The sequence below is a fragment of the Larimichthys crocea genome, chromosome I, assembly GCF_000972845.2.
Source record: "Larimichthys crocea isolate SSNF chromosome I, L_crocea_2.0, whole genome shotgun sequence".
Classification (NCBI taxonomy): Eukaryota; Metazoa; Chordata; class Actinopteri; family Sciaenidae; genus Larimichthys; species Larimichthys crocea.
Genome location: NC_040011.1, coordinates 36,507,883 through 36,521,163, shown reverse-complemented (window position 1 = coordinate 36,521,163; position 13,281 = coordinate 36,507,883). Strand labels below are relative to the sequence as shown.

The following is a 13,281-nucleotide window of genomic DNA, read 5'->3' as shown; positions in this document are numbered from 1 at the left end:
ACTAAATTGGACTTGTTTGGGGTTTAAAGCTTACTGAAGGGGAGAGATTATGGGTCTCCACTCTTGCTAAAAAGTCAAGGGGTTGTGAGGTTATGGGCTGAGGATTATTATTAGACAAAAGAGGCTCAAAAAATGACAGCAGTGATGCTTGTGTGGCCTGCAGCAGAGATCTAAAACTGAACCAGAGATTGACTTCATTTGGGTTGCATTAATATCTTAAGATAATATCTCAGTTCTGCAGCGTGTGAACTGCCTCAACAGTCTGTCAGCAGCACAGACTATTTACAGATATGGGTCTGGTTAAAGTGACAGCAGGGACCAACACTAGGCCAAAATAAAAGTGAGCAACAGCTGTCTTTGTGTCACCATATACACTGAGCTAAATATACATGACAATCATTCCAAGACATGACGGATTGCAAGGGTTTCATATGTATCCTTTTTCCCCTCTTCATCATCCTCACACATTTTCATCTTATTGTAACCTCTCACTCCAGATGAGCCACACCGCCCATAACGGCTCCAGTCAACGATATTAAATTAGCTCACAAAAGATAACAAGCACAGCTGCTTTGCACTATTTCTGCTTTGTCTTGAGCCCATTAAACACGCAGACACACACACACATGTTAATTCACACAAAGAGCAAACACGCCCCACCGGTGAAACCTTACTTTGAAATGTTAGGTCTACTGTCATGTCTAGGACATGACCCAAGGGAAAACATAAAAGGCAATCGGTCAGTTTAAAGAAGCGAGTATTAATGAACGTGGTCAAAGAGCAAGGGAGAAACAGAGTAAAGACATAGCATTACATGCTACAGGCTGACCCCACTTTACAGAGGTCCTGCTGAGACGAGGAGGAGGAGGAGGAGAAGGAAGATGGAGAACAGGCAGTAAAGTTAAGAACAGGAGGGGAGACACCACACAGAAGGAGAAAAATGATGTAAGGAAACACCAAACATGAGGATATTGTTTGAAAAATAAAGAATAATGGATGCAGCAAGTTGCCGTACGGGGGTGCAGAGTGAAAAGATGAGTCGAAGCAGGAAAGAGATGTTTGGAGGTAAATCGGGGCGACAGAGAGAACGGGGAGAAAGAGGGCAGCGAGGGGTTTGGAGGAATGTGAGAGAGGCGGAGAAAGGGGTCAGCTCAGGAAGGCTTCCAGCTGCGCTCCCTCCACTCTGATCTTATCTGGCCTGTTTGCTTGGGGTATACACAGCGCTTCCACACCCCTCCTACCCCCTCAGATCTCCTGCAGTCACCCCTTCTGTCCACGATATATCTCCAACAGGCAAAGAATCCGTGTAATGCCATGATTCACCTGCTTTGTCCACAAACACATGGGCGCATAGAAATACACGTGAACTTGCACGTACACGCAAACACAGACACAGAGCAAAAGTCCTGGACAGGAAAGATAAACATCTTGGTACTCACGCTCCATTTACTCTTGTCTGTCTTCCCAATAGAGGAGGAAACAGAGACACATAAAGCTAATGTGAAAACAGGGAGTTTAAAAGTTCAGAGGTAATGAGACCAAATAAAGTTAGCTGATCTGTGTTACAGATTTATTGGTGTACCAGACAGACAATTGTCACGTCTGTCTGATTGGATCAAAACCTGCTACGAATAAATCAATAAGGAGATTGTGTGCCAGGAAAAAAGAAAATCTCCTAGACATCTGCTCGTTAAAAGAAAAAAAAAAAGGCTTGTTTCCTAAATGTGTTAAATGTTTTCCAAAAGTCACGTCTGTGCGATTGGAAAACTATAAAACAGGGAGGATTTTCTGTTGAATTACAGTCGTTAGGCTCATCAGGGGAGAAAGCTGGCACAAAAACACAGACGGTGATAAAAAAAAATAAAAAAAAGTTAGTAAATAACAGACAGGATATTTTTTTTTCCTGAGCTGTCAGGCTGAAAGATCCTGTGTTCTCCCATAAAAAAGACTGAGCAGTAAAAGAATGTGTTTATCCGTTAGTTAATATAGATGCTTTTTTTTTTACCCGCAGACCAAAAAGGATTAGTAAATGTGTGAGAGAGAAAGAGAGTGACAGATCAGAGCACGCAACTACATCACAGATGTATAGTAATGTAATGTAAAAGTCATGTAGAAACTGAACACAGTGCAGGATACGTCATTGTAGAGCACGACATGTCAATGAGTTTTCAATAGTTGGGCTTGGATCACTCAACGTCTTGCATAAAAACATTTGAAACATCTAACAAATCCATATGCGCCTTTGTAAAAGACTACCAGCAAATAGACCACATGCCAGAAAATGCGACCTCCCATCGCGATGCTTCTGACAAAACAAAGTTCTAAGTAATCTGATCAGAAGTATTTTTCTCCTGCCCGTGTGCTGGGTTGCTTTGTAGATGATAACTCGAGCCAATTTTCCCAATTAAAACTATATTAGAGAAGTGCTTTGTACGGGTGGGTTGGCTGTTACTCTCAACAACATGTTTTATGATGGTGCAGCTTTATTTAGGTCAGGTTATAAAAGAGTTCCTTATTTAAGGCCCAATTTAGGCAGTTATAGCTGTGTATACATACTTTTTTGGTTTAATCCCGACTTTAAAACAGCCAAACTCTTTGTTTAGATCGTAAAAGGAATCATATGGGGCTCGAGGCAGAACCCCATGTCAAGATGGTTTTGCAATAATACAATATTGAGACACGACACAGGGCAATTTAAAACGACAGAAAGACACTGAATGAATTATATTAGATACCATATGTGCACTCCACATATATCTTAAATTCTTGCGTTTCCATTCATCAGAATCAGGCTGTACACATCCGTCTCTCTGACACTCCCTCCTGCCTTGCTCTCCTCACTCGCTCTACTCATCCTCTGCTTTGCCCTTGTTCCAGATCTCACAATCAGAACCACATGGATGTGAGAAAAAAAAACTCCAAGTAAATAAACAAGACCAAAGAAAGGCCAGCACGGTTCCAAAAGTGCATCCTCTGTGCTTGGATTTAAGAAGTATTAACAGCAAGTAAAACAATGACAGCACCATAAAAAATGTTTTAATGCGTCTAAATGTGTCTGGCGGTATGTTTGTGTGTGCGCGTGTAAGCGTTTGTGTTCTCTGCAGTCTTGTCAAAACCACAGACGCCCTTCTTCTTGATGTGTGTCAAGGCTGCGGCTTCTGACAAATATCTTGTACCAGATGCATAATCACACAAACAAACACGTGTCTAAGTGCGAGTAATGACTCGATCACATTCACACGCATCTGATGCTTCAACACATTCAGGATCTCAACTCATCTCGGCTCCAAATGTATGCAAATAACTGCAATTGTGCGCTGGCAGTCCAGAAAGACCAGCTGTATAAGAAAAGGTAAGAAAAAGAAAGTAGAGAAAACTTTTTTAAAAAATGGCAGAAAAGAATTTGAATGCAGCCAGAGAGAAAATGAGAGAATGAGAGGAAAGAGAGATGGTGGAGCTGATAGATTGTCCACATGTTCAACCCAGATATTCCATGTGTAACCAGAGCTGACTGGACATCTGTGATATACTCTCCTGGCTCCCAAAATACACTTAGGACTCATTTTATTATGATTCTTGAGTCGAATAGCAAATATGCAGATAAGCCGTCCCTATAGAGGCTGGCAATGGAGATACGCTGTTGGATGGTATGCAGAAAGCTCCGAACGCTCACGCAGGAGAATTGCAACACACGTGCGAGGTGAGCTAACATGGAAGCCCACACATACACTCTGCAACAAGAATGCAGAGGCGCACAAACATTTGCCTAATATGTAAAAAACAGATGGATCGCTGATAAAAAAAAAAAAAAGTTTCAACATGTGCAGTATATTTTGGGATACTCCTCCACCCCGACCAACCCCTCCCCGATCTGTGCCTCCATCTGGCCCGAGGCAGTTAGACAGCGAGCAGAGGCAGCAGCGACAGTGTTTCTTGACAGAAACCAAGTGTTTCAATTTAATGGCGGCAGGTCACGGTGTGTGTCCACCACTGCGCGGCCATTAACACTTATTTAACACCCATTATCACACAGTCACAGCCACATCGAACCACTAAACTGCTGATAAAATGCACATAATGATGATGTACATATGAATTTACACTCGGGCCAATTTCTAACCAAACCGGAGCATGGCCAGTGATCGGATCGAGTTAGACAGGGTAATTTATGTGTAATGATATTGCAATTATGTTCAGATATCAACGCTACTGGAAAACAACTGGGCGCAAAATCCTCAAATCCGGCTAAGTAAAACCTCAGGGAGTGAAATGACCCATCAACAGCTTTGGCAGGCTGTTTCACACACGCACACACACACACCAAAGCTTTAAAGCTTTAACTGCAGCCACTGCGGTTCCATGTTAAGCCGCGGATGTTACATACGGTTGTAAACATGAGAGCAGGACGACGTCTTGGTTGTTAACTGTTGCCATTTGAGGTTTTTAAACTTAAATGTGTTTGAGTTGATTGAGTCTCTTGTTTTGACTCCCTGAAAATTGACCAAGACCCCTGATGATTATTATATAGTTCCTTTCATTAAAAACACATATGATTATCTGGTTATTCTTTCAGATTTCTCATTCCATAGCAGAGTTGTAATTTATAGGGCCTGTGGTCCACTTTTTCTGTGTCAGCAAAATAGAGCAGCCAGAAAAATGTTGCTGTCACAGGCGGCTATAAAATGAGGAAATTAGCTCGTTGGACAGACACACCTGAGAGAGCGCCCACTTACCCTGTGAAAGTCCCTCTCCATCTCCACATTGTCTGTTTACCATATGTGTGATCGCCGTCTCCATCCCCCCACCTCACTCCTGGCTGAACTTTGGGTTAATGTATACATACAGCGAACAGACTGACCCACTGCGGAGGTACGGCAGCATAAGGGCCGTCCAGACACCATAAGACACACTTCTCAGATCATAAATACAAGTATGGAGATGAGGACACATAAGGAGAGACGTGTGTCTCTTGTGAAAGAACACAAAGATGGGATGCAGGGAGAAAAAAAATGAAGGACAAAAAGACAAAGACACATTCGCAAAGGTCAAACTGAGAGAGAAAGCAGGCCTGACACACATAAATACACCCCTCCCCAAGCAGTGGTGTTAACTTGTTGAGAGCTGTCCCACACTCCACTCCAAAATGCCCCTCGCCTCCCTGTTATGACAGAATAACATGGACCAGTGATGCTGAGGGCTCATTCAAAGATTTCAGGCCCGGTTTTACGAGCCTAACTCTCATTAAAGAGGTGCTGGGAGAGTGACGAGTCTGTTGAGGGGCTTTTACACTGTGCAGGAGCATGTTCAGCACAGTTAGACCATCTGGATCACCAATGCCCTGCTTCACACCTACAAAGCCCCCTCCTCCATGGCTCCAAAGGAAAGATACCTTGATTGCTCACTGCACTCTGTGTCTGGGAGGGATAAACGATAACCTCTGCTCCAAGTCTGACTCCCTATTTGTCTGGGTTCACGTCCAGAGATGCTATCTGTCCAATAAATCCAGGTGTGTTCGCGTGAGCCCCGTCCTGCAGCTGGATCAGCCGCGCTGCATTCCTGATGGATTAACTGGGCTGTAAATGCCAAGGAAAAGACTGATACTGGAAACTCATCTCTGTGGATCTTTATCCATGCTGGACATCTTCAAAGATGACAGGATTGCAAATAAAGCCCGTTCACATACTCACAAGTTTGGTGGAGCATTCAAGAGACAGCCTTATTTCTCGTTTCTAAACATATGAATGCAAGTTTCAGATCAGTCTTTTTAGCAAAAATTCAGATAAATGATTAAACCGGTTTAGTCACAGACCGCAGCACAAAAAGGGATCGTTTGACCTCACAGCGCTCTCAGCCAGAGGGTGGTGTTAAAGAGTTATTCTGCTCCCTCATTAAAAGGCTATTCACCTTGTCACCTGCCACTTGTGATAATTAAAGAAAACATCATAATAGTTACCACATTTGGCGCTGTCTGCTCAACACTGCTCTGTAAGCTCTTGCCACTCCTACTTGCTCTCAACTATATTAGCTCAAAGTTTTCAGAAAATGTTTTGATAGTGATTATTTGAGACATTCAGGGGATCTATTGTGGTCTTATCGTGTTTATTTTAAGGCTTTGTATGGCTAACCTTATAAGAAGCTCATCACAGTTGTTTTAAGGACAAAACTGAAAGAAAAACTATAATACCTCCAGACTACTACTATTTGAAGCCAACGATAACTTGTAACTCGTGCTTACTTTTACTTGGCAGCGCTCATATTTTCACATTTTCCTTTTTAAAGCGACAGATATTAAACAGGTATTTGGATTTAGGATTTGCCTGCTACTTAATCCACTAATTTGGATTACAAATTGCATTATGCTCTGGCATTATTTGCGGACTGGAGCCTCCTTCTGGTTAAGAACATCTTTGAATAAAAGCATATATAACAAGGACATATTAGAATAATTACCAACCTCTCAAACGCCATCTGCTAACTTAACTGATTCTCTTGCTCCACAGACACTGTGAATGATTCTGCGGCGATGCTCTTAAATCAGTCCAAGACTGAAGAAATGAATTATGTCCCTGTGGTTTAACATACCACTTTTTGATGCACACTGGTCTGCTGAAAACAATTCGTGTTTTGAAATCATCTGCATCAGACAAAGCATTACTGTTTGAAAAGCAGCGAATCAGATGTTCTTCTAAATCAAATGTTACTTTGATGCCATGTGCTTTTCAGATGATTGATATCTCATTTTCGATCAACCCTAGTCAGATGTGCTCTGTTGCATGATCATAAATATTTATTTAGTGCCATTCAAATAAATCCAAAACGCTGGTGTGAAGATCCTAAAATTACAGCTTTGTACAACTTAGTAAAACTGCCACTTAATAATTTACACAAAGTACAGTATTTTTTGTGCAGAACATTTTTCATCTGTGGCGATTAGAAACACTTCATGTTTATGTTCTGGAAGTCTAGACGTTTTTCCATCCTTGCACCATTACATGGAGCTGTGATAGGCATGAGAAAACAGCCTCATAAACAGCAATGCCTCAGTTCTCTGACTTGCCTGGAAAAAGACAATGATGTAAATATAAACAGACCCTACATAGCTTGTCACTCAATCGCAGGCTCTTATTAGAACTGAATATGTTATTGCTAGCCAAGAAGTAATGACCTACAGTCTGATGCTTAAATATGAACACATGGATGCAAAATGATTTAAATAAGTTAGTGTCCCCTCAGTTACCCACTCCACGTTTTCTGCTTTTGATGACCTTATGGCTAACGTTTTATGTCAATATATAATTGCATCCAGCAGGATTTTCTATGAATCAGCGTGGTAACAACTATTACAGGATGAGTTTGTCTGTTCACAGAGTTCGTCTTGGCTGGTGTACTCATCCCAGGATTCACTGCCTGGCACCCAGCCCTTTGCTCCTCTGTGTGTTACTTGGGTCCTTTTGGGCCTTCATGGGCTCCCAACTGGCCGGCCTATGTCCAGCTGTTTATTTTTCAAAAGGAAGAATGTCGGCCCTGCTGTTGAACACTGTGGTTTCACAAAGTTAACTTTAATAAGAAGGCTGATGAGAGACAGAGAGGGGAGGGGTGTGGATGTGGTTTATGTGGAGGTGCATATAGTGTGTGTGTTCCTGATTTTTTTTTTTTTTTTTTGTGCTGTACAGAATGCATGATCACGGCTGGTGATGTTGACAGTTTAAATTAATTTAGATCCAGAAATGTCAGCTTAATCATTTCATGCATTCTTCTGCTTGTCAAAATCTGAAGCATTACATTATCCACAATGCAACGTCCTGGCCGCCAGTTCGGTCAGACGTCCGGTGTCTTATGCTAGAAGTGATGAAGCCTGGAGCAGAGATGAGAAGCGGGCTAGAGACTTTTCATTTCAAAGTCAGTTACTCAAGTGACATGGCATTTGATAAGACTACATGAAGTACATAAGACTGTAATCACTATACTTAACACAGATCAGACTAGTTTTTAATCTAAATTACTCACTTAGAAATGTATCTTTTTCATTGCAACCTTTCACCTCAGTGATAGAGGCACAACCATCTCCAAACTAAATATTTCCAACTAGCCGAGAGACAGCATTCTCCTTCCCTTCTACAAATAAACCAAGCGCACTCGAGCCTTCCAAGAACATCTTCTAAATGAGGACAGCACATCAGGAGGAGTCACTCATTTTTATTCCACTCTTACAGTGACCAGAGGGAATAACAGGCACATCAGCTGAAGGACAAAAGTAACCTGAGGACATGAGGTTTGTACAGCTGTGCAGTAAAGATGCTGTACATATGACAATGGTATCTGTAGTCTATAATATAGTGCTAAATATAAAGCAGGCTGTAAGGAAAGAAGGATGAAGAGAAGGGGAAATGGCCATTTCCATTTCCTTCCTAACAATGTCTATCATAAAGAAATTACCAATCATGACATCTTATGCAGCATTTTTCTTTTAAAGACTAAATCCCAGTTTAAGATAAAGGTACAGTATGTCAGGTTAAATAGCTGCGGTAAGTCTGTTCAGCAAAGAAAACAAGATTTACTCTTAACTTCATCTTGAGCAGAAACAGACTCAAACTGCTGAAAACACCATACAGACCAACTCTAGGGGATATGCGTGTGTTAGTGAGTGTGCGGACACTTGACTCTGTGCAGCAGCAGGATAAAAAAGTATTTTGTACTTTTATAAACTGTTTATTTTCTTTCTTAGTTTGAAACCTCCTTTCCCCTGCAGAATAATGTAAGGAGACACATGGATTTTCTGCCATAGGATACCCTCTTCATAACTGACTTCATACACCGTGAATTTAAAGCTATGTTGTCGTTCACTGGGAACCAAACAGTAAAACATATGCCTGCAGACATCAAAACAAACACGCTGGCAAAACATGAGTGCAAGTGCACTCACACAAATATATAGTATGTAATAAACAGTATAAGGAAGCAGAGACACACACTTACACAGCTTGTTATGTGCTGCTCTCCAGCATAGTAATACTAAAAAATTGCCTACAGCCCAAAGCCACGGCAGAACAAATTTAAAACAAGACCACTTATAAAAACAAATTTCCTGTGTTTATTATTTTTAAAATGGCCATTAATGGATCTTATATGGACTATGTATTCTTCCTGTGGCGATAAGATTGCAAAGGTAGCTCCAAGCTTCCTGTCTGATTTATTATGACTTAAAAAACAAAAAGCAGGCCCTGGGGTTAGTTAGCCCTACCGTGGGTCTCCGTCTCCCTAAAGCCAGGCTTCCTCCCCGTCTCCACCTCCAGGCAAGAGAGCAACAAGTTGGGCAGGGAAAGTGTGTAGCCTCGTGGGTGAGAGGTTGATCCCGAGACAGGCCAGTTAACACCAGCAAACAGCCGATGGGCTTCACACAAGACGTTAGACTGTATACCTCAGCCCACTAGACATAACACTGACACACAATAAACACAAATAGCTGTTGTTACAAATGCATTTGAATGTATGTTAACAGACACGTTTTTGTCTGTGTGCATATATATAAAATGGGTCAGGGAGCCGTGCTGTTTCAATTATAAAAATACACAAACACACATATATATTTGGAGTCTGTCTTCCCGTTCAGTGTGTTGATGAGCTCTTATCTGATGAAAATTGATCTAACTGCACAGCCAGGGGTCTGACCTCTTGCCCTCATATACTAACACCAAAGACTTGGTTGCCCCCATAGTGCCTGAAGGAGCTCAATCCTAACTGTAACTTAAAATATAATGTACAAAGACACGCAACAGTGTTATTAAATTTAAAAGAAAATGTTTAATCTCAAACCGAAGGTGATGTTCTATGATAAGTAATATATAAACCAAATGCAACATAGTCAAGAGGTAACACCACTGACTGTGAAAACTTCAAATTCCTTAAAAAATTCAAGTCCCACCAATATGGTCATTTCAATGGATGGGCGACAACTGCATCATTTCAGGACCCTGTCCTGCTGCACAGCAGTGACTGACTGGTGACTCAGTTATTGTTAATGGTCGTCTCTGGCTGGTGTTTAATTTTGGGCCCATTTCCAAGTGAGAGCAGACTGTGTGCCTCCTAGCCAGCATCAGGCATGTTAAACAGCCTTTAAATGCAAATTGCAGAGATGACAATACACTCCCCCTTACACAGGACACATACAAGCCCTCACATGGCTCTAATTAGCCAAGCCAAAGGTGTTGCGTTCATATGTAAGTAATGAATGTGCGTGTACGTTTGTGTGTGTGAGAGCATACGTTGTGTGTGTCTGTTCGGGGAACAGGCAGGGTGTTAATTGCAAACACCTGAAGCTTGTAAGCAGAGTTGGACATGGTTTGCCTGAGCCTTAACGACCGCTGGCCGTGTCATATCTGTGAGCATAAAAGTGTCATAATGCTGCTTCCACTGAGGCGATACGAGAGACAAATGTCCCTCAAGTCAATGCCTGGGGTTGAAAATTATTTATAGACTGCGCCTCTGCTGCTCCAGTGGTGACTGAACCAGAGGTCCTTCCCTTAAAAATACTTCATTTTTCATGAGAAGGAAGTCATTCAGTCAGAAGTGTCAATGACAAAATTCAACATCATCCTTCCCAGCGCCGCTGCAGAAGTGCTGCCCCCTGTTGGGCCCCTGTCTTCATGCACGCTGAAAGGTGAGCACCCTGATGCGGAGGGCATAACTTTAATGGCAGAAATACCGCTCATGCTGTGTAGCAGCGTGTCTCTGACACACATACAGGCAGAAATACTTTGGCCTGTGATCCTGGTGGTGAGAGATTCAAGTTTCAGGTGGGAAGAGTTGGTGCTAAAGGGAGAGAGGGTCTCTTCTTACAGTGTCGTGTTGAGAGAGGTGCCTCTGTCGGCCCCTCAAAGGCTAAGGGACAGAAACTCAGACACACAGACACACCATAATACAGAAATGTACACTCTCTCTCTCTTAAGGATGTAGATGGGATGCACACATGTAGGCACAGCATAGTTCAGATACATGGAGATAAAAACATTTGATTGAAATCACATACAGTACTTGGCTCAAACGCACACCCCTCATAGATCTCACGGCTTCTTGCACACAAAGCACCTTGAAGAGTTCTCCAAATCCAAGTTTATCGGCTGAGAAACACCAATTTAGAAATAAACACTTTTTTTTTTATAGAGAAATGTTAACAGGTCTGTATTGAGCAATCTAATTGTTGGGACATGAAAAATGTCCACAGGCATTTGGTTGCATCAAAGCTGCAATAAACAAAATAGCCTTTTGTTTCACCAAAAACAAAAGAGCATATTTAAAGACCAGAAACTGGAAAGAGGGAGACCTTTAAATAGACTTCAGAATACTTGTGGAGGGACTGTATTTCAGTGCCAAAACCACTTAATTACACAGCAGTTCAGTGAAATTGAAAGGAAAATGGGATGTAACATTTGATACAATAATATGATCTAATGAACTAATTACATTAAAATGCATGAGTACCTAGCAAAGGCAGTGCAGGCCTAATTGGGCAACTTTTCTTTTTTTACAAGACACGTGCATCTCAGATTAGAACTCCACTGAGTTCATATTCATGAAATACAACTTGCATTATCTGCTGAATCCAATGCAATCAACAAATACTATCACCAACTTCAGCCAGAGCCGACGAGTTATCTGGGCACAGCAGACTTTAAACTTGAAAACAGAATGTGTTGAAAGCGGGCCAGAAATTCCACTTGTGAACGTTTTCACCTGTTCTTGTTGTTGCAAGACTATTCACACCCCAGAGACAAAAAGAAAGAAAGGAAGGAAGAAAGAAAGGAAGAAAGGAAGAAAGAAAGAAGAGCCAGGGACAGACATTCCCTGAAAAAAACATAACCTCTGCTGTAACAAAAATTTAAGAGAAAAAAATGTGTGCAAGCAGATGCTCTCTCTCTCTTCAGAAGGATGGTAGGATTCCACCTGATTTGCAATTTTTTTGAAAAATTGGAATGTTATGAAAGCCAGCTTCAATAAAACACACACACACACACACACACACACACACACACACACATCCTGTTGCTGCAAGCCAGAGAACTTTTCTGGCAGTCCTATTCCACAGGTGAGGTAAAAGAGTCCATGTAAACCATTTAATACACAGCTGAGATCATTTGGTCACACTAACCAATGTTCACGCTTCATCAATATGTGCAGACACATCACATCAAATATCATAAAAGAAATACCAGCTTTCTTTCATACGCAGGCATAACAGGGGACTGTGTGAAACTCGATGTGGATCGCACACTGTTCTCCACCCGTGAAACTATCACAAGCCCTGAAATGAACACCGCAAGCCAAACGTGGCCAATCTTGGCTCACGGCTGCTCCATCTATTAAAGTGAGCATCCCCCACTGACACAAGGCATCGAGAGCACAGACTGGACATCCCAACCCCACTGGTCTGCTGAGTGTTGAGCCCTGCTGTCACAGTATGGACCCTACGCAAGCTTACAGGCTGCAATCCTCCACAGAGAAAAAGACACACACACACACACACATACACACACACGCACACACACACACACACACACACACACACACACACACACACACACATAGAGCCTTCAGGAGAGCTGCCAAAAGCATCATGTGCAGACACACTATAGGGTTTCACAAGCAGTCAGTCATGCCTAGACTGTAACTTTGACCTGATAGGACACACGTTTTTAGTGTCTTGTTTGTGTGTTTTGGTAAGTGCTACTTATGCTTCAAAGAACAGAGAAAGATACCTGGAGGACAGGAGCACTCTTGGCCAACATCCCTAGTTGTCCGCAATTTCGGCATCAGCACCACCACTTTCTGCAGACACACAGAGCAAATTCCAGTGTAAGATAAAAATGTAAAAATTCAGAAAATGGAACAAGATTGAAATAATCTCAATGACTACCAGTAACCGTAATGAGATCATAATCGTTCTAACATTACAGTTAAAAAAAAATGAAAGGACTCTCCTCGATTTCTTTTCCATGTGATCAAATTATAGGTTGTGTCTATCATCAGTGGTTATGTCACCCTATAAAGAGCTTTAACTGCAAACTAATTGGCCAGCTGCGTGCATGGTTGATCCCTAAGGTCATGTATTAAAAAGGAATGATTTTCGGGAAAATAATTAGGGTGCAAGAATTGGCAAAATGTGCCAAGTTTGGTGTGTTTGTAAACCTCTGTGCATATGTTCCCTGTTATTACGCACACTTTACGCACAGGCGAGCAGTGAGTGTTTCAGATGTTCACAAACACAGTACAGTGTATTACATCAGT

At 41.9% G+C, this 13,281-nt stretch overlaps 1 protein-coding gene across 8 annotated transcripts in view; it reads right to left on the bottom strand.

The window, feature by feature from the left end:
* col23a1a (collagen type XXIII alpha 1 chain a) overlaps positions 1 to 13,281 on the bottom strand; it is a 116,446-nt gene that overhangs the window by 102,392 nt on the left and 773 nt on the right. For all 8 annotated transcript variants that reach the window (XM_019265521.2, XM_019265519.2, XM_019265524.2 and 5 more), the window contains exon 2: positions 12,753 to 12,822. In XM_019265521.2, the coding sequence (XP_019121066.1) occupies positions 12,753 to 12,822 (70 nt within the window). The remainder of the gene's footprint in view (positions 1 to 12,752; positions 12,823 to 13,281) is intronic.